The sequence below is a fragment of the Macaca nemestrina genome, chromosome X (assembly GCF_043159975.1).
Source record: "Macaca nemestrina isolate mMacNem1 chromosome X, mMacNem.hap1, whole genome shotgun sequence".
Classification (NCBI taxonomy): domain Eukaryota; kingdom Metazoa; phylum Chordata; class Mammalia; order Primates; family Cercopithecidae; genus Macaca; species Macaca nemestrina.
Genome location: NC_092145.1, coordinates 77,401,198 through 77,427,036, shown reverse-complemented (window position 1 = coordinate 77,427,036; position 25,839 = coordinate 77,401,198). Strand labels below are relative to the sequence as shown.

General features: G+C 37.0%; 1 protein-coding gene across 10 annotated transcripts in view; it reads right to left on the bottom strand.

Annotated features, from left to right (window-relative positions):
* Positions 1-25,839, bottom strand: part of LOC105464243 (ATRX chromatin remodeler) — a 284,777-nt gene that overhangs the window by 36,116 nt on the left and 222,822 nt on the right. For all 10 annotated transcript variants that reach the window (XM_011711962.2, XM_011711997.2, XM_011711976.3 and 7 more), the window contains 2 exons: positions 17,323-17,500; positions 16,091-16,285 (listed from right to left, as the gene is read on the bottom strand). In XM_011711962.2, the coding sequence (XP_011710264.2) occupies positions 16,091-16,285; positions 17,323-17,500 (373 nt within the window). The remainder of the gene's footprint in view (positions 1-16,090; positions 16,286-17,322; positions 17,501-25,839) is intronic.

Genomic DNA, 25,839 nt, shown 5'->3' with positions numbered 1-25,839 from the left:
AAAAGAGAGAAGAATCAAATAGATGCAATAAAAAATGATAAAGGGGATATCACCACTGATCACACAGAAATAAAAACTACCATCAGAGAATACTAAAAATACCTCTGCACAAATAAACTAGAAAATTTAGAAGAAACTGATGAATTCCTGGACACATACACTCTCCCAAGTCTAAACAAGGAAGAAGTCGAATCCGTGAATAGACCAATAACAAGTTCTGAAATTGAGGCAGTAATAGCCTACAAACCAAAAAAAGTCCAGAACCAGATGGATTCACAGCCGAATTCTATCAGAGCTGGTACCATTCCTTTTGAAAGGATGGTACCAGGAGCTGGTACCATTCCTTTTGAAACTATTCCAAACAATAGAAAAAGAGGGAATTCTCCCTAACTCATTTTATGAGGCCAACATCATCCTGATACCAAAACCTGGCAGAGACACAACAAAAAAAGAAAATTTCAGGCCAATATTCTTGATGAACATCGATGAAATCCTCAGTAAAATACTGACCATCTGAATCTAGCAGCACATCAAAAAGCTTATCCACTACAATCAAGTTGGCTTCATCCCTGGGATGCAAGGCTGCTTCAACATACACAAATCAATAAACATAATCCATCACATAAACAGAACCAATGACAAAAACTATGATTATCTCAATGGATGCAGAAAAGACCTTCGATATAATTCAACACCCCTTCATGCTAAAAACTCTCAATAAATTAGGTATTGATGGAACGTATCTCAAAATAATAAGAGCTATTTATGACAAACCCACAGCCAATATCATACTGAATGGGCAAAAACTGAAAGCATTCCCTTTGAAAACCAGCACAAGACAAGGATGCCCTCTCTCACCACTCCTATTCAACATAGTATTGGAAGTTCTGCCCAGCGCAATCAGGCAAGAGAAAGAAATAAAGGGTATTCAAATAGGAAAAGAGAAAGTCAAATTGTTTGCAGATGACATGACTGTATATTTAGAAAACTCCATCTCTCAGCCCAAAATCTCCTTAAGCTGATAAGCAACTTCAGCAGTCTCAGAATACAAAATCAATGTGCAAAAACCACAAGCATTCCTACACACCAATAACAGACAAACAGAGAGCCAAATCATGAGTGAACTCCCATTCACAATTACTACTAAGAGAATAAAATACCTAGGAATACAACTTACAAGGGATGTGAAAGACCTCTTCACGGAGAACTACAAACCACTGTTCAAGGAAATAAAGAGAGGACACAAACAAATGGAAAAACATTCCATGCTCAAAGACAGGAAGAATTAATATCATGAAAATGGCCATACTGCCCAAACTAATTTATAGATTCAATGTTGTCCCCATCAAGCTACCACTGACTTTATTCACATAATTGGACAAAACTACTCTAAACTTCAAATGGAACCAGAAAAGAGCCTGCAAAGCCAAGACAATCCTAAGCAAAAAGAACAAAGCTAGAGGCATCATGCTACCTGACTTCAAACTACACCACAAGGCTCCAGTAACCAAAACAGCATGGTACTGGTACCAAAACAGAGATATAGACCAATGGAACAAAACAGAGGCCTCAGAAATAACACCACACATCTACAACCATCTGATCTTTGACAAACCTGACACAAACAAGCAATGGGGAAAGGATGCCCTATTTAATCAATGGTGTTGGGAAAACTGGTTAGCCATATGCAGAAAACTGAAACTGGACCCCCTCCTTACACCTTATACAAAAATTAACTCAAGATGGATTAAAGACTTAAACGTAAGACCTAAAACCATACTAAAAGAAAACCTAGGCAATACCATTCAGGACATGGGCAGACTTCACATCTAAAACACCAAAAGCAAGGGCAACAAAAGCCAAAATTGACAAATGGGATGTAATTAAACTAAAAAGCCTATGCACACAGCAAAAGAAACGATCATCAGAGTGAACAGACAACCTACAGAATGGGAGAAAATTTTTGCAATCTATCCATCTGACAAAGGGCTAATATCCATAATCTACAGAGAATTTAAACAAATGTACAAGAAAAAAACAAACAACCCTATTAAAAAGTGGGCAAAGTACATGAACATAAATGTCTAATTCACATAAAATATTTAATTTTTCATAATAACTCTATGAAGCAAATACAATTATCATCCCCATATTATGGATGAAACTACTCACATGGCAAACCAGCATAGGCTGCTAGCTCCCGCCCTCAAAACCAACTCTGCAGAAACTATAGAAGGGAAAAGGAAATATGAATTCCAGAAACTTATAGATAATGTGTGCATATGTGCATGTGCACACACACAGACATCCCTGGGGTATCAACTGGCATCATATGCTATCTGAAATACAGTTACTGAAACAGATGAAATAAGGGAAGATACTACCAACATGGAATTCAAACTAATTTAAGAGTCTAAATGAAATATTAGGAATTTTAAAAAAAAGTTGAAAAACTAACTCAGTATAAACAGCAGGAGGGGTACACTTGAATATCTTATTGAATTAGGAGATAAGACTGAGATACTCTTCCAGAAGATAGTAAGAAAGAATAAAGAAATAGGAATGCAAAAGAAAAACTAAAAGATATGGAGGCTAAAAGAGCAGGCATTCAGATAACAGTCTCAGAAAGAAACAAAAAATGGAAAGGATGGTATTTTTGAAGAACTAATGGACATACATTTCTCAGAAGTATAGATGAAAAAAATGAGGCACAGAAGTCAGATATTTTGACTAAGATTAAGATTCAAACGCTGGTCTTGCCCCAGGACCCCTGTTCTTAACCACTCTGCTACACTGACTTGGGGCTAAGGATAAGTAAGTTCAGCACCAAAGACAATTCAGGAGGACTAGGATCAGTTCTGACACCATAAGATTGTGTAGTAACTAGATGAAATCTGTACCTTCCCCAATATTATACACCCTGATAACATTGAATGTGCCTTTCCATAAACCCACAGTATTGATTAAAACAGTGTAAAGTCATATCAAACCTCAATTTACTTCTCCACAAGCTTAATCATATAGAATATGAATGTCAGGATAGCATAGTGTAATGGTTAAAGAGTGTGGAAACTAGAGTCATAGCACTGAGTTCAAGCCCCAGTGCCACCACTTTCCATGCCATAATTTCATCAGAAAATAGAAAAATTTGTACCTGCTTTGTAAGGATTAAATAAGATAATGCTAGTAAAATCCTTAGCACAGTGCCTGGCATAAACTTTGCTCAATAAAGGTTAGATACTGTTTGTTTTTTTAATTCAAAGATTTAGCTGATAACTATTGTAAAGTCAAATTATACTACTACATACCTTGTACACACAACAGTGGTGGACCTGGTCAAAAATAGATTCCCAAGGCCTACCTCCAGAAATTCTGATTCAGTAGGTCTTAGATGAAGCCAGGAATCTGCATTTTTTTTGAGACAGAGTCTCACTCTGTCACCCAGGCTGGAGTGTAGTGGTACAAACTTGGCTCACTGCAGCCTCGACCTTCTGGGTTCAAGGGATCCTCTCAACTCAGTCTCCCAAACAGCTGAGACTACAGGTGCATGCCACCAAGCCTGGCTAAGTTTTGTAGAGACAGAGTCTTGCCATGTTGCCCAGGCTGATCTTGAACTCCTGGGTTCAAACAATCCTTCCAACCCGGCCTCCCAAAGTGCTGGGATTAGAGGTGTGTGCCACTGTGTTCGACTAGGAATCTGCATTTTTATCATGATTCTTGATGCATGTTAGTCCAAGAAGTACACACAAGGAAAAACACTATTTGAAAGGCATGTCAACTATTGCCTCACAACATTCAGCTTGCAATTTTAGCACAAAAATTCATTTGTTCACATAGCACATTTTTATTGAATACTTGCTATGTGCTATATTATGTATTATGCCAGGTATTGGGGATAGAGTGATGAAAATGCATTGATATAGTTCTTGCCCTCCTAGGCTAATAGGAAGTTTATATTCTAGAGAGAATATTTTAATTTGTCTATTAAGTAAAAAAGCTTACCATTTAATTCATTTATTAAATGAGCATTTACTAAATACAAACCAGGTATTTTAAATTTCAGGATTTCTATGATCTTAAGCAGCAAATATTTCTAGTACTTCCAGCTCTCCATAAGGAGACACTTTTTAAAGTCTATCCTAAACTCTCCCCAGTAGAATCCTGCATACCATCCCCAACTCTGCCCTCCACACCAACACTGCCAGCAAGGCTGCCTTATCTACATTGATGTTTCCACTGACAATTATTTGTAAGACAACTTGCCAGATTTAGGGAGGCTGCCATCTCAGGGTATCATTGGCTCCATGGTCTCTGTAACCCAAATGTTTTCCCTAAAAGGCTAGGTAAATGGCTCCTTAATAGTTTTTCTTGTGTCATAAGGTGGTACAATAAAAAATAAGACAAAACAGCACTATAAATAAAGTATGGTCAGTCTGTTAACAAGTATTTATTGTGTAGTTTGTGGAGGGAAAATAGAAGCATCTCTTTATTTTTGAAAATTACTACAGAAGCATCAGCTGGCTATAAGGTAGACTTTCTTCTAAAGTTGCCTATATTATTTAAGAAAAAAAAAACCCTTTCCATGTTCTTTGTCAACCGTAGGCTAACTTTTTGAAAGTGAAGATCAATATCTAATAAATATTATATTCCTTCCTGATTACAATTGATCTCTGAGGGAATGCAAGCCTCAAATACCTATGTCTTCTACAGCTTAGCTGAGATGATCTCCTCTGGCTCCTAAATGTCTTTAGTTTTTTACTGATCTGTCATATATCAAGCTTAACTTTCTACTCAGGATCAGGACCTCACATGACTCCTCTGAAATTCCAAAAATGTGAGTCCATACGTATTTCAGAGAAATTAACCTAGTATAATGGTAATATTAATAACAATTATGGAAACAAAAACAGCAGCTAACATTTGAGCACTTACTATGCGCTAGGTAGCATGTTTACATGAATTACTTTCTCTGCGAGAGAAGTACTGGCACTATTCTTATCTTCTTCAGAAAAATGAGGCTTAGAAAGCTTACATGGTTTGCCTAAGATTACATCTGAAAAAGGGTGGTTGGCAAGTTATTTAGGAGAAGGCTTAAACAAACTGCTCTTTTTACTTGGCATCAACCACCCCAGCAAAAAATAGGAGACTTTTGTAATCTGCAAAGAAATGGTAGAATTCAAACAATTTTTCTGATGCTTGTTATTTTTTCTGGTGGTCTATTCATATTCAGATTAATAACAATCATTTTTATACTAGTAAATACAAATATAGGAATAATATTCAAACTTGTTTTATTAAACAAAAAAAAAATCCTAAACCTGTGATTAAAAAAGGCAAAGAAGTAGGAGACAATGACATCAAACCTCATATATGCTTCAATTATGAGCATGGCTTCCTAGAGGTATATGACAACAAATATTAGGTTCACATACCACCATAGGTTCACACCCCATAGGCTACTAACACCTACCCTACAATTAAATGTGTCATTTTGAACCTTTATTCTCAAAAGTAAATGTATGCAGGTTAGCAGAAAGTTCCTGATATAGGTGGATTAGCTATTTCATACTTTACATCAAATTATTTTAATGGAATGTATTTCACTCTGGTATTAAGAATGACTAAGATGAAACCTTATATTACCATCTGCCAGCTAATAAAACTGTATAATAACATCTCTGTTCAGTAAATTATGCTTTGAAGCATTAAAGTTTGAATACAGGACTAAAGGAGAGAACATTGCACACAAATTCAGCGTAGAGAAAGCAAACCTAAAGCCTCATTTAAGATACTTTAATTTAAATCCTCATTTTGTTCTCCCTGTAATCATCAAGTAGTTCACATTTTAAAAGGCATACATAGTACAGTGCTGGAAAAGGGAAGTATAAAAAAAATTCTATGCCAGTTTTACTGGCTTTTGTTTTCTTAAAAAAGGGTACAGAGTAGGCTGTGTATACTGTACTTAAGAGGAACAAAACACCCACTTAAGCATATTCTGAAATATAACCTTGGCTGCACATGGTGACTCATGCCTGTAATCTCCGCACTTTGGGAGGCCAGGAGTTCGAGACCAGCCTGGCCAACCTGGCGAAACCCCGTCTCTACGAAAAATACAAAAATTGAGCCAGGCGTGGTGGCACATGCCTATAATCCCAGCTACTCGGGTGGCTGAGGCATGAGAATCGCTTGAACCACAAGAGGCGGAGGTTGCAGGGAGCTGAGATTGCACCACTGCACTCCAGCCTGGGCGACAGAGTGAGACTGTCTCAAAATAAAATAAAACATGACCTTGACCAAGATTTTCGTCTCTGATATCTGTATAATTAGTAAGTTTATTACCAGAAAATGTACTTTCTCTAACATAATTTACATAAATGATAACAGGTTAGCTATCAATTCAGCATTTTAAACACAAGCCATTAAGAATAAGTTAACAAATCTAAATTGCTAGAAACTTGTGTTAAACTACTTATAAGTCTAGATCGTGCTACAGTTTCAAAATGGCTGAGAAACATTATCCTGTACAACTAAAGAGATGCACAGATACTTTTGGTAGAGATGATTCAGGAGGCCTTTAAATCAACTTATTAAAAAATAGGTTTGCAGGACTTCAAGGCTATTATATTTCCAAAAGGGAAAAGCGGTAACAGTAAGAATCCAATGAGGGGATTTAAAATAATAAAGTGAACAGGCGTAGTGGCTCATGCCTGTAATCCTAACACTTTGGGAGGCCGAGGCAGAAGGATCACTTGATGCCAGGAGTTCAAGACCAGCCTAGGCAACAGAACGAGATCTTGTCTCAAAAATGAAATGAAATGAAATAAAATAAAATAAAAATAATAAAGTAATAAGCAGAGTGGTGAATGAAGCCGACTAAGATAGCAAATTAAGCATGTAACTGAAGATACAAATTAAAGCTCCAATTCTCTTCCTTCCACAAACCCACTGTGACAGACTAACCAATCTTCATCTCAATTTTACTGCTTGAAAAGTAAGTCTAATTCCAATACTGCTTTTCAATGATATATGAATCACTAAGGAACACCATAAAGGCAACTAGAATTTCAAAAGTCCAGATAAAAGTGCCAAGCATTGCATTATTCACTAAGGATAGTGAAGGAAGCACAGAATGCAGTTCTTGCCTTTAAAGAGGTACAAAGACAAAGACAAGGAAAATAGTCAAGTGGCTAATTACGTCTGAGGTATTAAATCAAATTAGAAGTAGAGAAGTGAAAACTGAACAAGAACAGAAATGGAGAAACAGGAATTAAGTAATAATGACCTAAAGAGGAAGTGATGAAGCAGAAAGAGATATAGTAATCACATATCAAGTAAGTTAAAAAGAAGTGCTTTTGGGACTACCACAAGACAAAAAACAAAACAAAACAAAAAAAACCTCGTAAAAGGCATGGAATTTAATTATTACTTAGATAACAGTAACTGAAAGGATGAAAATGTATCATTTTTAGCAGTCTTTCATCTTAAAAATCATGGACAAGAAGGAAGGTGTTTGCAATTGTACTATAATAACAGAAACCAACTTCAAAATACCTTGAATAAAAGCAGCTTCAAATACCAAAAAATCCCTCGCCATGAATATCAAAACGTACCAAGAAATCCCTCGCCATGAATATCAAAATGTACCCATTTCAGATGACCAATTTTCAAATTCTATTAAAATAGTGGCAATGTTACATGAAATTCTAATTATAAATCAAGGGAACATTAATATTTACTGAGTATCTACATTATGTCCAGTACTTCTCTGTCTCCATTGCTAACACCTCATTTCAGGCCTGCATTACCTCTCCCACCCGAATCATTTTAATAGCATCCTAACAAGTATCTTAATATCCATTTCTTTTCTCTGATCCATCCTCCACACTGATACATAAAATGATTTATTTCTAAAATGAAAATGTGACAGTAGTCTCTTGCTTAAAATTTTTGTTAAGTAGATACCACAACCTATAATACAATGTACAAACTAACTTCTATTATTTGATTCCCACCTACCTTTCCAGTCTTTTCTTTTATCTCTTCCCACACTCACCCTTACTTTACCACTATCTCCTTATACTCTTATTCATTTTTAACTACTTGAGGTTCTTCAAACTTATCATGCCATGTTATGCATGTTTCTTTTTTTCTATTCCCCATTTTGAAGGGCCTTTTGCTCTTCTGCCCTCTTAGCAATGCAGTTACCCAGTTCTACTTTCAACATCTGTTCAAGCATATCAATATCCATCCCCAACTTTCCAAGAAAGAAATGAATATTCCTTCCTTGGTGCCTCTACAGATTTGTTATAGGATCTGTAACTCTTACTATATTACTTGTTTAAGGTAAGCTTTTTAGACCATAGCTTCTTGGGAACAGAATCCTAGACTTATTTATCAGTGTATCCTTAGAGACCAGTACAATTGGCATACCATAGGCACCCCAAAAAGTTTTAAATCAATGAATGAATAACCAAGCTTCATTATTCAAGATAAAATTTTTCAGCTGGGCAAGGTGGCTCACACCTGCAATCCCAGCATTTTGGGAGGCCGAGGCAGGTGAATCACCTGAGGTTGGGAGTTTGAGACCAGCCTGGCCAACATGGTGAAACCCCATCTCTACTAAAAATATAAAAATTAGCTGGGAGTGGTGGCACATGTCTATAATCTCAGCTACTCAGGCTGAGGCACAAGAATCATTTCAACCCAGGAGGCGGAGGTTGCAGTGAGCCAAGATCACGCTGCTGCACTCCAGCCTGGGCAACAGAGCGAGACTCTGTCTCAAAGAAAAAACATAATTTTCGCTGCCTATCCCTTTAAAAGCTAGTCTATTATCAGTTGAGTCCTACCATTTATTTTCATGAAATGTCTGATTGAGCCCAAAATAATCACTCCAGGCCAATTTTCTAGAAGCCCAGATTCATCATACAACAGTCCCATTCAAGAACTTATAGTAAACATTATTTTAAAGCGCAGTGCCTCCATTTGCCTTTCATGGTTTTCCTACTTATCTAACCTCCACTCTTCATCAATGCCAGGCCAATTTCATCATCCCTTAAGCCTGGTACATAAATTCTTACCTCTGTCCCTTTGCCCAAACTGTTCAATCTCTCATTCACACTTGATTCTTCCCTTTATCCAATTAAATATTAACCATCTTTTATAGGCCAACCAAGTCTGATTTTTCTCCCATCAAAATTGTATCTGAATGCTCCATCCTTCCCCTAACTATTATAAGCAAAGATACTCAGTACCAGTCATATCGGCACTTCATTCTTTCCCTTTTAAGAATGTTACTTTTTTTTCCCCAACCGGATTATCAGCTCCTTCAGGTATCTGACTGTACTCCCTTTATAGATCCCTCACAGTTTTTAGTTACTGTGATAGAAAGGCAACATGGCAAAGTGTTTTAAAAACTTTTTTTAAAAAAAGCAGGCATGTCCTCTCTTTGAATTAAATCTTATGTTGAAGTCCGATACATTAAAAAGATAAAAGAGGGGCTCTGACTGAAATGGGATGTGGGGATTAGAGTGTTGCTTGCCTGGCCCCTCTGTACTTGCTTAGCCACATGGTAGCAGCCCCTAAAGCATCTCCTGGGGTTCCCTGTAACACAGTTTGAAAACTACTGGGTTCACAATGAGATGCCATCTCACACCAGTTAGAATAACGATCATTTAAAAAGTCAGGAAACAACTGATGCTGGTGAGGATGTGGAGAAATAGGAATGGTTTTACACTGTTGGTGGGAGTGTAAATAAGTTCAACCATTGCAGAAGACAGTGTGGCGATTCCTCAAGGATCTAAAACTGGAAATATCATTTGACTCAGCAATCCCATTATAGGGAATATACCCAAAGGATTATAAATCATTCTACTATAAAGACATGCACACATATGTCTATTGCAGTACTATTTCCAATAGCAAAGACCTGGAACCAACCCAAATGCCCATCAATGACAGACTGGGTAAAGAAAATGTGGCACATACACACCAAGGAATACTATGTAGCCATAAAAATAACGAGTTCAAGTCCTTTGCAGGGACATGGATGAAGCTGGAAACCATCAACCACAGCAAACTAACACAAGAAGAGAAAACCAAATACTGCATGCTCTCACTCATAAGTGGGAGTAGAACAATGAGAACACATGGACATAAGGAAGGTCACATCACACACTGGGGCCTGTCAGGGGGTGGGGGAAAGGGGAGGGAGAGCATTAGGACAAATACCTAATGCATGCAGGGCTAAAAATCTAGATGACAGGTTGATAGGTGCAGCAAACCACCATGGCACATGTATACCTATGTAAGAAACTGCATGTTCAGCACATGTATCCCAGATCTTAAAGTAAAAAAAAAAAAAAAAAAAAAAAGGACCGGGTGCAGTGGCTCACACCTGTAATCCCTGCACTTTGGGAGGCCGAGGCGGGTGGATCACGAGGTCAGGAGTTCAAGACCAGCCTGGCCAAGATGGTGAAACTCTGTCTCTACTAAAAAACAAAAAATTTAGCCAGGCATGGTGGCAGGTGCCTGTAATTCCAGCCACTTGGAAGGTTGAGGCAGAGAATAGCTTGAACCCCGGAGGCGGAGGTTGCAGTAAGCTGAGATCACTCCACTGCACTCCAGCCTGGGCGATAGAGCGAGACTCGTCTCAAAAAAAAAAAAAAAAAAAAAGCTATAAAAGGAAATGTCCTCGACACAGTAAAGGCCATTTATGAAACCCCACAGGTCATATCACACTCAATGGGGAAAAATTAAAAGCTTTATCTCTAAGATCAGGAACAAGATAAAGATGTCCACCTCTCATCACTTCTCTTTAACACAGTACTGGAAGTACTACCAAGAGCAATTAGACAAGAACAACAAATAAAAGGCATCCAAATCAGAAATAAAGAATTAAAATCATCCTAGTTTGCAGAGGACATGATCCTATATATAGAAATCCCTAAGGACTCCACTAAAACACTATTAGAACTAATAAGTTCAGTAACATTGGAGGCTACGAAATCAACATACAAAACTCAGTTTCATTTTTTTACATGAAAATAATCAGAAAAAGAAATCAAGAAAACAATGCCATTTATAGTAGTATGAAAACAAACAAAATGCTTAGGAATAAATTTAACCAATGAAGTGAAAGATCTGTACACTGAAAACTGAAAAACACTGATGAAAGAAATTGAACACAAATAGTCTACGTTTTGTGTATTAGCAAAATTAATACTGTTAGAATGTACACACTACCCAAAGTGACATACAGATTCAACACAATCCCCATCAAAATTCCGAAGAAATTCAACTTGAAAAAAAGAAAAAGCAATCCTAAAATGTGTATGGAACCAAAAAACACCCCAAATAGTGAATACAATTGTGACAAAGAAAATCAAAGGTGGAGGCATTTCCTGGTTTCAAATTATATTACAAAGCAAAGTAATTAAAACATTATGGCGGTCAGGTGCGGTGGCTCATGCCTGTAATCCCAGCACTTTGGCAGGCCAAGGCGCATGGATTGGTTGAGGTCAGGAGTTCGAGACCAGCCTGGCCAACATGGTGAAACCCTGTCTCTACCAAAAATACAAAAATTAGCACTCCAGCCTGAGTGACATAGTAAGACTCTGTCTCAAAATAATAATAATAATAATAATAATAATAATAATAATAGGGGCCAGGTGCAGTGGCTCACGCCTGTAATCCCACCACTTTGGGAGGCTGAGGTGGGCCGATGACCTGAGGTCCTGAGTTTGAGACCAGCCTGGCCAACATGGCGAAACCCCATCTCTACTAAAAACACAAAAATTAGCTGGGCATGGTGGCATGTGCCTGTAATCCCAGCTACTTGGGAGGCTGAGGCAGGAGAATAGCTTGAGCCTGGGAGGCAGAGGTTGCAGTGAGCAGATACTGCGCCATTGCATTCCATCCTGGGCTACAGAACAAGACTGTGTCTTAATAATAATAATAATAATAATAATAATAATAACAAGAACAAGAATAATAACATTGAATACAAATGGACTAAATTCTCCAATCGAAAAACACAGACTGGCCAAATGGATGCAAAAACAACAGCCATTGGTCAGTTGCCTACCGAGAAATACACTTCTCCTATAAAAACACACATAGACTAAAATAAAGGGATGAAAAAAAGATATATTCCATGCCAATGGAAACCGAAAAAGAGCCTATAAAAAAGTCACTATACTTAGACAAAATAGATTTCAAGATTAAAAACTGTAAGAAGAGACAAAAAAGGTCACTACATACTAATAAAGGGGTAAGTTCAGCAAGAGGATATAATTATTTTATTTATTTATTTAAAGATGGAGTCTCCCCTGTCGCCCAGGCTGCAGTGCAGTGGCGGGATCTTGGCTTACTGAAACCTCTGCCTCCCAGATTCAAGCGATTCTCCTGCCTCAGCCTCCAAAGTAGCTGCGATTATAGGGGCCCACCACCAACCCCGGTTAATTTTTGTATTTTTAGTAGAGACAGGGTTTCACCATGTTGGCCAGGCTAGTCTCAAACTTCTGACCCGAAGTGATCTGCCCACCTCAGCCTCCTGAAAGTGCTGGGATTACAGGCGTGAGACACCATGCCCGGCCAGGATATAATAATTTTAAATATATATGCACCCAACACTGGAGCAGCCAGATATACAAAGGAAACATTATTAGAGTGAGAGAGAGAGATAGGCCCCCAGTACAGTAATAGCTGGAGACTTCAACACCACAGTTTCAGTGTTGGACAGATAATCCAGACAGAAAATCAACAGAGAAATATCAGACTTAATCTGCACTATAGACCAAATATACAAAATAGATAATTTAAAGAATATTTCATTTAATGGTCGCATTATATATACTCTTCTCTCCAGCACATGGATCATTCTCAAGGAGACACCGTATGTTAAGCCAAAAACAGTATTTAAAATTCCAATAAACTGAAATCATATCAAGTATCTTCTCTGACCACAATGAATTAAAACTAGAAATCAGTAACAAGAGAAATTTTTGATATTCTGAACACATGAAAAGTAAACAATATACTCTTGAATAACCAGTGGGTTAGTGAAGAAATTGAAAAAGAAGTTAAAAATTTCTTGAAACAAATAATAATGAAAACACAACATACCAAAAACCTATGGGATACAGTGAAATCAGTACTCAGAGGGAAGTTTATAGCTGTTAAGTACCAACATCAAAGAAAGTAGAAAAACTTTGAATAAACAACCTAACGATGCATCTTAAGGAAGTAAAAGCAAGAGAAGAAAAGTAGAAAAGATCAATGAAACAAACACTTGGTTTTTTTGAAAAGATAAAGTCCACAAACCTTTAGCCAGACTTCTTAAGAAAAAAAAAGAGAGAATACCCAAATAAATGAAATCAGAGATGGAAAAGGAGACATTAAAACTGATACCACAGAAATTTAAATGACCATTAGAGGCTACTATGACCAACTATATGCCAATAAATTGGAAAACCTAGAAGAAATGGACAAATTCCTAGACACATGCAATCTACTAAGATTGAACCAGGAAGAAATCCAAAACCCGAACAGACCAATAACAACTAATGAGATCAAAGTAATAATAAAAAGTCTCGGCCGGGCGCGGTGGCTCAAGCCTGTAATCCCAGCACTTTGGGAGGCCGAGACGGGCGGATCACAAGGTCAGGAGATCGAGACCATCCTGGCGAACACGGTGAAACCCCGTCTCTACTAAAAACTACAAAAAACTAGCCGGGCGAGGTGGCGGGCGCCTGTAGTCCCAGCTACTCGGGAGGCTGAGGCAGGAGAATGGCGTAAACCCGGGAGGCGGAGCTTGCAGTGAGCTGAGATCCGGCCACTGCACTCCAGCCTGGGCGACAGAGCGAGACTCCGTCTCAAAAAAAAAAAAAAAAAAAAGTCTCCAAAGCAAAGAAAACCTAGAGACCCCAATTTACCTAAATAATTTTCATTTTAGGTTCACGGGTACATGTGCGGGTAAATTTACCCCAATTTATGTGCACGTGTACCCCTGAACCTAAAATGAAAATGTAAAATAAAATAAACATATTATGGCATGTAAAGCCCCAACCCCACCCCCCAAAGAAAAATTAAAAAATGAAAAGCCAGGTACCTAATACCTTCACTGCTGAATTTTACCAAACATTCCAAGAAGTACTAATTCCAATCCTCCTCAAACTATTCTGAAAAATAGAGAAGGAATACTTCCAAATTCTTTCTGAGACCAGTATTACAACGATACCGAAACCAGACAAAGACACATCAAAAAAGGAAAACTACAGGCCAATATTCCTGATGATCATTCACACAAAAATCCTCAACAAAATACTAGCAAAACAAATTGAACAACACATTAAAAAGGTCATTCATCATGACCAAGTGGGATCTATCCTAGGGATGCAACGATGGCTCAGTTTATGGATATCAGCCGAGTGCGATGGCTCATACCTGTAGTCCCAGCACTTCGGGAGGTCGAGGTGGGAGGATCCCTTGAGCCCAGGAGTTCAAGACGAGCCTGGGCAACATAAAGAGACCTCACCTCTACAAACAAACAAACAAACAAACCAGAAAAACACATACATACATACACACATATAAATATACACACACACACACGGAAAATCAATGTGATACATCATATCAACAAAACGAAGGATAAAAACCATATAATCATTTCAATTCATGCTGGAAACGCATGTGATAATATTCAACATCCCTTCATAATAAAAAGCCCTAAAAACTTGGGTATCAGAGGAACATACTTCAACATATTAAAACTATATACGACAGACCCACAGCTACTATCATACTGAATGGGAAAAAACTCCAAAGTCTTTGCTCTAAGATCTTGAACACAACAAGGTTGCCCACTTTCACTACTGTTATTTAACATCATACAGGAAGTCCTAGTAAGAGTAATCAAAGAAGACAAAGAAATAAAGCACATACAAATGGGAAAGGAAGAAGTCAAATTATCCTTGTTTGCAGATGACATGACCTTATATTTGGGGGAAAAACAACAACAAAAAAAAAACTAAAGACTCCAGTGGGGAGCGGGAGGGCAGGGGAGTGGGGAGAGAAGAAAAGAGAAGAGAGAAAGAAAACTACTGGGTTCAAATTCTAGCTGTAACACTTACTGGTCATGTACCCTTGTGTAATCACAAACTCTAAGTCTCAGCTTCCTGAGATAATGTGTATGAGACAGGCCTTTATAAACCTTAAAGTTTTCCATAAATTTGAAGAATATTTAAACTTCACAAGACATAAGCTAAGCTGACTACATTATACCATCTTAACAGTTTTATCACACAATATTACTGATTGTGAAAGCATTCTGTATTTTAAAGTCCAGATTTATTTAAACTAAAATAAAGCATCCTAAATGTTATTCAATTCTGGAAATCCCAGGTCCTCGGCTTTGTTTCTTGTATTTGAAAATAACTTTCTAATCTCCATTTGGAGGACAAACAAATATAATGATTAAGAGTAATGCTTTTGAGTTGGTCAGATATGATTTGAAGGCCAGCTTCATGATATGGTGTGTAAACTCGGGTAAGTTCCCTAACATCTCTGAACCTCAATTTCCTCATCTTGAAAATGAAAACAGGACTATCTGCTTTTCAGTTGCTGCTGGATTGAGGGAGATAATCTGAACAATGTCTTGTTTTTCTTAGTATGCTCTCACAGTATACCTCTCAAAGTCAGCAAATAATAAATGTTTATAAAATTAATTGGTTTCTTGCAACCCGAAATTCACCATAAGAATAAATTCAAAGTAATTCCCCCTTTTCTAATTGGAAAATTTGTCTGCTACTTCTCATAAAAGTTGAAGTGTAAAGTATATTAGAAAATATGCTAATTAGATATATGTGGCATAAAATATGTGTTTCAGAATATACTTTTTGTGGTGCTATATGGAGAATTGATCAAGCACCCTATCATTTATAATTTTCTAGACAAAATTCATTAAATATAATTTTATTCTCCTTGAAAAATTCTGAAATATAGCCTTAATCAGATGACTAACTTTCATATTAGTAGTAAAATTTCTTTAGTCCATGTTGGTTTGTTAAGCCAGTGATCTAAATATTTTTACCTTTGGCAGCATGGGAGTATCCCTCTTCTTCTTCTTTTCTGAATTAGGGTCATCTAATAAGTCTGGCTCAAAAGTATAAAGTTCAGTAAGCTCATTCATAGTAAAATGACGCTCCACCTGCTGCTGATCAACAACTCGAAAAGACAGTGACTGCTTAGTTACTTGCCGATCATAAATCTTATCTTCCATGGTTCCCTTTGTAAAAAGAAGGAAGAATATACAAAAAAATTAAATTTTGTAAGCATGAAACTTAATCAAGGATAAATACAGTTACTGGTTAATATGAAATGGTAAAACTTCATGGTAATATATTGCCATAAAGAAAAACTCATCAGCAATTTTGCTTAATTCATGAAAGATTTCATCTGTTTAGCATAGTTTACCATAACAAATAAAATTACATTACTGATAATTATTCTATATTATCTGACCAAAACGCATTCATGTGTTGCTTTATTTATTTCTGCACTCCGTAGAAGGAGGACAGCAGGCAGATACCAGAGTAAATAGAAATAAAGGGACAGACACAAAAAACATTTAGGTAAATATTGAAGTTAGAAGGCAAGAGAGCAGTTTGATTCCTTTTCAATGTAATATAATAAGCTATCAACAAACACCATAAACTGCCTTTATATCATCTTATTGTCTACGATTTCAAGACAGAAAACAAATATAAAACACCATATCCATTACACATAAACTACATTAATTAAATGTATACATATTATACTAAATGTATATTAAATATAAAAATTACATTATAAATGAGAATGTATAGAAGCTATAAGCAGGAAAGAAAAAATAAAAGAAAATTGAATAAATAAATAACAGGAAAGAGTTTACATAATGCTGTCAATCAACTTATATACTAAAGAAGATCAAATAAGCAAGGATCTACCAAAAAAAAAAAAAAAAAAAAAAAAAACCAGTCTCTGGTTGAGAAGCCCAGATTTGGAGGCAGGTTGAGAGGGTTGCATCTGCTGTGGGTAGCATCCACTAAATCTGTTTACTCATGCAAAACAATCTCAACATGAGAAAGATGACATTACAGAAATGGATACACTACAAAACAGAAAATCAAGAAAAGCCAAAACTGACTTCTGCTGCTTTATGTACAGAAATGGTATTTCCAACTTTATTTCCCTCTCTGTAATACATATATGTTTCATACCTCTAAAATATTATCAGTTTCACATGAACTTTCAATATGAAAAAGAGAATTATAAACCTACCTGAGCTAAGAACCTATATACATAAACAGGCTTAGTTTGTCCAAAGCGATAAACTCTGAATATACTCTGGATGTCATAAGATGGATTCCAAGAAGCATCAAATATAATTACTCGATTAGCAGCTACCAGATTAATTCCTAGAGATCCTGCTTTAGTAGAAATGATAAATAATCGCCCTCTGAAAATGAAAATATAGAATGCTTCAGTAATTAGTACTTTACAAATATTTTAATTACAATATGACTTTTTGATACTTAGGCAGTTTTTTTTTTTAACTATCAAGAGTTCAGAGAATTCATTTCTTACTTACTGAAGAAAGTAAGATATTATATAAGGAGTCAGGATGATAATACATATGCCTAGGAAGAATCCTATTGTTGGAAAATAAAATAGTCTGATTTAGGAATAAAGATGAAATGAAAAATTAAATATTTACAATGTAGTCAAGGTTTTATTTACAGGTTTCTGAATAAATTTAGAGAATTTATATTTAACTTCAAAGTCTATATTGTATTGGGTACAGCTAGGGGCACTAAGTACATCAAAATGAAGGACAATGCAAAAGTAGGTGAATATGTAGGAGTGACTGAACATTTATAATACAGCATAATGAATATAAGGAGAGATGTTAGATAGATGCAAGGTACTGGGGTAGATAAAACAGGAGCAAGAAGACAGACACAGGGCTCCAGGAAGGGTGTGTCTAAAGAAAAAAAAAGAAACCGATAGATTACCTGATTTGTTGAAACACAAGCATTTATAGTTTTTTTCTTTCTTTTTTTTTTTTTTTTTTTTTTTTTTTGAGACAGAGACTCGCTCTGTCAGCCAGGCTGGAGTGCAATGGCGCAGTCTCAACTCACTGCAACCTCCGCCTCCTAGGTTCAAGCGATTCTCCTGCCTCAGTCTCCTGAGCAGCTGGGATTACAGGCGCAACACCATGCCTGGTTAATTTTTGTATTTTCAGTAGAGATAGGGTTTCGCCATGTTGGCCAGGCTGGTCTTAAACTCCTGACCTAAGGTAATCTGCCCACCTCAGCCTCCCAAAGTGCTGGGATTACAGGTGTGTGCTACCATGCCTGGCCAAGATTTATAATATTTCTATAGTAGAATTTAGAAATGAATTGGTGATAGGTATATAGAATACTAAGCAAATGGTAAAAACAAATCACTACTTCAGCAAAATATAATAAATAAGTACACAAAAAAAGAAAAACACAGTATTCAAGTGGCTTACAAATATTTACATAGCCACAATAAAGAAGACACTGCAAATTAATTTAGGCAAATATTATGAAAAATTATACTGGGTAAACGAATGAGGAAAAGTGTGCATGTACTTGGTGGTAAATTACTACCTTACACTTTAGAAAGGATGTAGGTAAGTAAGAATTACCAAGAGTTGAAGTTGGTTACCTCCAGAAAGTAGAAATCACAGGTAGAAAGAGATTTGGTCACGGGACTGGTTTTTATTTGAAGCCTTGTAAAACTATCTGTTTTTTAAAAATATGTAAATATATTACTTTGATATTAATGAAAATTTAATTTGAAAAAGATTAGATAAACACTTTTTGAAAATAAAAACAACTCTAAGGACAAAAATTCCTCAGTTCTACTCCCCAGAAACAACCTCCATTCAAATCATGATATATTTCCTATAGGTTTCTTTTTTTCTGAATATATACTTTTTAAATTTTACAGTCAGGATAATATCTGTATATACAATATGTATTAAGAACAGTTCCCCAAATTTCTTGGTAAACATCATGCTTGGTAGCTGCATAGTATTGCATTGGATGACTGTACAATAATTTAATAATTTGCTTATTGCTGGTAACTTATAGAGTGACAAAAATCCCTGGAATATAATAAGCTCTCAATAATCAACACAAAATTTCTTTTCTTTCATGAAAGAAAATTAATTACTAAAATGCCATACTAATTACATTTATAGCATTCATTATACACTAGAATGCAAAGAAACTCTAAATTTAAATGATGGGGAAAAGTTTACAATTTAGTTTACCAATCATATTATATACTAAAGAAAAATCCTGGTATAAAATAAATAGAGATACTAAATTCATATTTTATGTCAATTTGGAACTACCACACATCTATGAATATAGACTACAGAAATTATCACAAAAGTTGACCAATTTTGAAGAAAATGTATTTATCACAGTGTTATTTTATAGCAGCATAAGGTTGAAAATTAAACAATATGTACAACATAGAGAACTAAATTACACTCTGGCTATGTTACCATTAAAAATCCAAATACTACATTATGTGGAAGAAAAGCAGAATATAGAGCCTTACTAAATACAATTGCAAATGCATTAAAAACAAAAACATATACACACAATGTTAACAGTGGTTCTCTGTGGTCAGTGGGATTATGATGACAAGTTTCATCTTTATACCTCTATAACACATATTCATTACAGAGAATAAACTGTAGCTTCTTTAATTAGAGGACACACTTGAAGGTATATGGGTAAATGCTTGTCCAAAATTATTCCAGTTATTAATATCTATCCCACATAAGCAAAAGATGGCATAGAGCTATACAAAAGAATCAAGCATATAGAATGGTATAAACTATGTAGGTTAAAAACCACACATACATACACACACAACACACATGAAACCTTAAATAACTTCAATATGCAAGTCCACATTGAGATAAACTACCCAATACATTTTTTAGATATTCTTAATACTAAGTATTAGTATTAAAGTATATACTCAAAACAAACATAATTAAAATATAAAGGATTATTTGCACAGTGCTCATATAAACCATCTTATACATGTCTTTTGATAAAAGCATTTCTGTCAGGTACATATCTAAGAGTGGAATTGCTGAGTCATAGGGTATTTACATGCACTGCTAAACTGAACAAATAGTTCTGTAAAGTAGTTATTCCAATTCATATTCCCACCAGCAGTATATGAGGCTTCCAGTTGTTCAGGTCCTTGACAACTCATGGTACTGTCTTTTTGTTTTTATTATAACCTTCGAAAACAGTTTAAGGTTCACAAAAATTATACCAGTTGAGTTCCCATATATCCTTCACTCTCGGCTTCCAATGGTAACCTACAACTTATATAACAACAATACATTGTCAAAACCAGGAAATTGATGTTGGTATGAACTCAAGTACAGAGCTCATTTGGGTTTCATCAGTTTTTGTTTGATGTATAGTTCTACAAAATTTTATCATGCATGTAGAATCATGTAACCATTACCAAAGCAGGATACAGAACTGTTCTATTATCACAAAAAAAGAAACACCTTTCTTGTGTTATCCCTTCGTATTCATGCCCTTCCCCTAACCCTAAACCCTGTCAACTACAGATCTGTTCTTTATCATTATACTTCTGTCAAATTGCAAGGTTATATGACAAGTATGTTTAGTTTTGTTTTTTTGAACTGTCAAATTGTTTTCCAGAATGGTGGTTATCATTTTATATTCCCACTAATAATGTAGGATAGATCTAGTTTCTCTATATCCTCACTAGCATTTAACGTTGTCACTATTTTTTATTTTAGCCATGTTGATAGGTGTGAAGTGACAACTCATGTGGTTTTAAATTACACTTTTCTTTTGTTTCTAGAGATAGGATCTCACTCTGTCTCCCCGGTTGGAGTGCAGTGGCACAATCACAGCTCACTGCAACCTCGAATTCCTGGGCTCAAGTGATCCTCCTGCCTCAGCTCCTAAGTAGCTATGACTATAGACATGTGCCACCATGCCCAGCTAATTGTATTTAATTTTTTGTAGAGATAGATTCTCACCATGTTGCCCAGGCTGGTCTTGAATCCGTGGCCTCAAGTGATACTCCCACCTCAGCCTCCCAAAGCCCTGGGATTGCAGGCCTGAGCCACCAGCCTCACCTAAATTACATTTCCCTAATGGCTAGTGATGCTATCTTTTCATATGCTTATTTGCATAGCCTTCCTCAGAGAACTGTCAGTTCAAGTCCTTTGCCCATTTACTAACTGGGTTGTTTTCTTTCTGAGAGTTCTTTATACATTCTGAATGATTCCTTTGTTAAATATGCAAATTGCAAATATTTTCTCCAAGTCTGTAAGTTGTCTTTTCCTTTCCCTAAGAGTCTTTCACAGCCAAAAGTTTTTAATTTTGATTAAGTCTAATTATTGATTTTTTATTTAATGGATTATATGCCTTTGGTATCATGACTAAGAACTCTGCCTAACCCTAGATGCAGAAGATTTTCTTCTGTTTTCTTATACAAGTATAATAGTTTTACATTTAGATTTATGATGCATTTTGACTTGATTTTTTAAAATATGGGTAAGGCTTCAGTAAAGGTGTTTTTGGCCTATGAAAGTCTAATTGTTTCAATACCAGTTTTTGAAAAGGCTATGCTCTCTCCATTTAATTGCTTTTGCATCTTTTGTCAAAACCATTTTTAACTTGAATTTCTTTGATGATTAATAAGGATCACCATGCTTTCATACCTTTACTGGCCATTCGGATATCATCTTTTGTAAAGTCCTGTTCAAGTTTTTGCCCATTTTTCTATTGGGTTGTCTAGTTTATCCTACTGATTTTTAAGAGTTCTTTATATATCCTGGATGAGACCTTTTTAGATGTATATATTGGGAACAGCTTCTCCAACTTCGTGACTTGCCTTTACACTCTTAATGTGAAATGACATTTGTATTAGTCAGGGTTTTCCAGAGAAACAGAACCAACAGGAGTTTAGAACTTCTGTGTACATGCGCGTGTATGTGTGTGTGTGCATGCGTGCAGACATATTACGAGATTTGCCTCACTGTGATTATGGAAGCTGCAAAGTGCTACAATGTGCTGTTCACAAGCTGCAAAACCAGGGAGCTAATTGTATAAATCCTGGTCCCAGTTCAAAGGACTGAAAATCAGGCAGCCCTAGGCTGTGGGTGGGGGCAGTTGGTATAAGTCCAACTAGTCTGTCTGAGTCTGAAGGCTGAAGAACCACGATTACCAATCTCCAAGGGCTTGATAAGATGGATGTCCCAGCTCAAAGAGAGAGAGAGAGAGCAAATCTGCCCTTCTTCTGCATTTTTGGTCAATTCAGGCCCTCAATGGATAGGATGATGCCCACTCACACTGATGAGGGCAATCTTCTTTACTCAGTCTACTAATTCAAATGCCCTTTCAGGAGCACCCTCACAGACATATCCAGAAGTGTTTTATCAGCTGCATGGGCATCTCTTAGCCCAGTCAAACTGACACATAAAATTAACTATCACACCTCTGGTGAACAGAAGTCCTTAATTTTAATGAAGCCCAAATTACCAATCTTATATATATACAAGGAACAGAAGGCAGCTCTGAAAAGTGAGAAGGATGAGGCAGATGGGTAGGGCCCTCAGGATATAAAGGATAATGTGGTACTGAGTTTCATGGGCTACCTTTTTATTTTTAAAATCTTATTTTTTTTGAGACAGGGTCTTGAATTGTCACCCACAATGGAGTGCAATTGCATGATCACAGCTCAATGCAGCCTTGACCTGCTGGGCTCAAGCACTCCTCTCACCTCAGCCTCCCAAGTAGCTGGGACTACAGAAATGCACTAATGCACCCAGCTAATTTTTAAATTTTTTGTGGAGACAGGGTCTCACTATGTTGCCCAGGCTGGTTTTCAATTCCTGGGCTCAACTGATCCTCCTGCCTCGACTTCCCAAAATGCTGGGATTACACGTGTGAGCCGCCGAGCCCAATGTTATAGACTTTCTTCCTGCCTCATGTATCCTAGATTGGTTGCTAAAGAACTCCAGAAGGTGCTGTCAAAAAAATCTCCAAGAAAAGCCAACCCTCCAGCCACAGGACCAGGAAAGGGGCAGCAGAGCAAGACAGAACACGTTAGGATAACCACTCAATTGCAACCAAACAGTACAGCAAAAACTGTAGCTGAACCTCATCCTTCTACTGTAACCAAGTTATAACAAGGCACTGCCAGGGTGGGGTCAGAAAAGTCTGATTTAACAAGGTCCTCCCTATGATCTAACAGTGTCAATGAAGGCCATGTAGGGAAACAATACATCCACCCACACCCACGAGTTACAAGAAAACCCCTTCCCTTCCTACTGGAATTATACCACCATCCAGTAACTAATGAGTCACCCCCTGTGAGTGGAGGCCATCTGGAAAGAGGTAAACAGGTAATCTTGAGCCTCTGTCCCCCAACCCAGCCAAGGTAATACCAGTAGAGGCCTAGTGAGGAGACTGAACTCCCACTATCAACTGGCAAAAATGTGGTAGGGTACCTCAAGCCCTGCCAAAACATTTGTCAGAAGATGCCTACTATAACAAATGATTTAAACAAAATCCAGCATCTCATGATATAGTAACCAATATGCCCATTTTAAATAGAAGAACTTTTTCATAATAAGAACCAGAAAAATCTCAAGTTCAATGAGAAAAGACAATCAACAGACACCAACACTGAGATGACATAAATGTTAGAATTGTCTGACAAGGATTTTTAAAGTAGTCATTATAAAAATGCCTCATAAGCAATTATTAACATACCTGAGACAAATGAAACAAATATTCTCAGCAAAGAAACAGAAGACATAAAAAAAGAACCAAATGAAAATTTTAGGCTGGCCACGGCAGCTCAGGCCTGTAATCCCAGCACAGTGGGAGGCAAAGGCAGGCAGATTACTTGAGATCAGGAGTTCCAAACCAGTCTGGCCAACGTGGTGAAACCCTGTCTGTACTAAAAACACAAAAGTTAGCTGGGTGTGGTGGTGCATGCCTGTAATCCCAGCTACTTGGGTGGCTGAGGCATGAGAATTGCTTGAATCTGGAAGGTGGAGTCTGCAGTGAGCTGAGATCTTGCCAATGCACTCCAGCTTGGGCAAGAGTGAGACCCTGTCTCCAAAAAAAAAAAAAAAATTAGAACTGAAAAATAAAACAGAAATTAAAAACTCAGAGTGAGTTGAGTAGAATGCAGAGAGCAGAAGATTTGGTGACTTTGAAGACTAAACAACAGAAATGGCCTAATCTGAACAACAGAGAAAAATGGAATGGAAAAGAAACTCAGGTATCCATGGGACTATAACAAAAGATTTAACATTTTTGTCATTAGAGTCCTAAAGGAAGAGGAGAAAGGAGGAGGGGCTGAAATCCAAAGAAATAATGACTGAAAATTACCAATATGCATTAAGAAACATAAATCTGCAGGTTTAAGTAGTTGAATGAACCACAAACAGGATAAACCCAAACAAATCCATGACAAGATATATCAGTCATCTTCTGAAAACGCAGAAAAATAACCTTGAAAGAAGAGAAAAACAACACCTTATCTAAGGGGAAAAAACAATTCAAACAGCAAGTTTCTCGTAAGACACCAGGGAGGCAAGAAGGTAGTGACACATATTTTTCAAGTACTGAAAGGAAAGAATTGCCAACCCAGAAATCTACATCCAGCTGAAATACCATTCAAGAATGAAGGGGAGGCCGGGCGCGGTGGCTCAAGCCTGTAATCCCAGCACTTTGGGAGGCCGAGATGGGCGGATCACGAGGTCAGGAGATCGAGACCATCCTGGCTAACATGGTGAAACCCCATCTCTACTAAAAAAATACAAAAAAACTAGCCGGACGTGGTGGCGAGCGCCTGTAGTCCCAGCTACTCGGGAGGCTGAGGCAGGAGAATGGCGTGAACCCGGGAGGCGGAGCTTGCAGTGAGCTGAGATCCGGCCACTGCACTCCAGCCTGGGCAACACAGTGAGACTCCGTCTCAAAAAAAAAAAGAAAAAAAGAATGAAGGGGAAATCATTTGTTGCCAGCAGACTTGCTGTTAAAGAATGGCTAGGCCAGGCGTGGTGGCTCAGGCCTGTAATCTCAGCACTTTGGGAGGCCAAAGCAGGCGGATCACTTGAGCTCAGGAGTTCAAGACCAGCCTGGGAAACATGGTACAACCCCATCTCTACAAAAAATACAGAAATTAGCCAGGTGTGGTGGTGCACACCTGTAGTCCCAGCTACTTGGGACGCTGAGGTGGGAGGATGGCTAGAGCCTGGGAGGTCAAGCTGCAGTGAGCCAAGATTGTACCACTGTATGCCAGCCTGAGTGACAGAGCAAGACCCTGCTTAAAAAAAAAAAAAAAAAAATGGAATGGTTAAAATAAGTTCTGTAAATATAAAGGAAATGATAAAAGAAGGATTGCTGAAACGTTAGGGAGAAGTAACAATGAAAACAGCAAATAATAAATATGAGTCAATACAACACTTTCCTCCAGTTGTGTTTTCTAAATTATATTCTATGGTTGAAGAAAGAATAATTACACTGACTGATATGGTTAAACACTTAAGACAGTCATATTATAAAAAGGGAATCAAAAGGATATAAAGAGTTAAGGTTTCTACCAGTAGACTATAATAAGTGTGTGTATATGTATGATGTAACACCTACAGCAACCACTATCAAAGCTATACAAAGAGAAACACTAAAAAAACTATAGATTAATCAAAATAGAATTTCAAAAATATAAAACTAA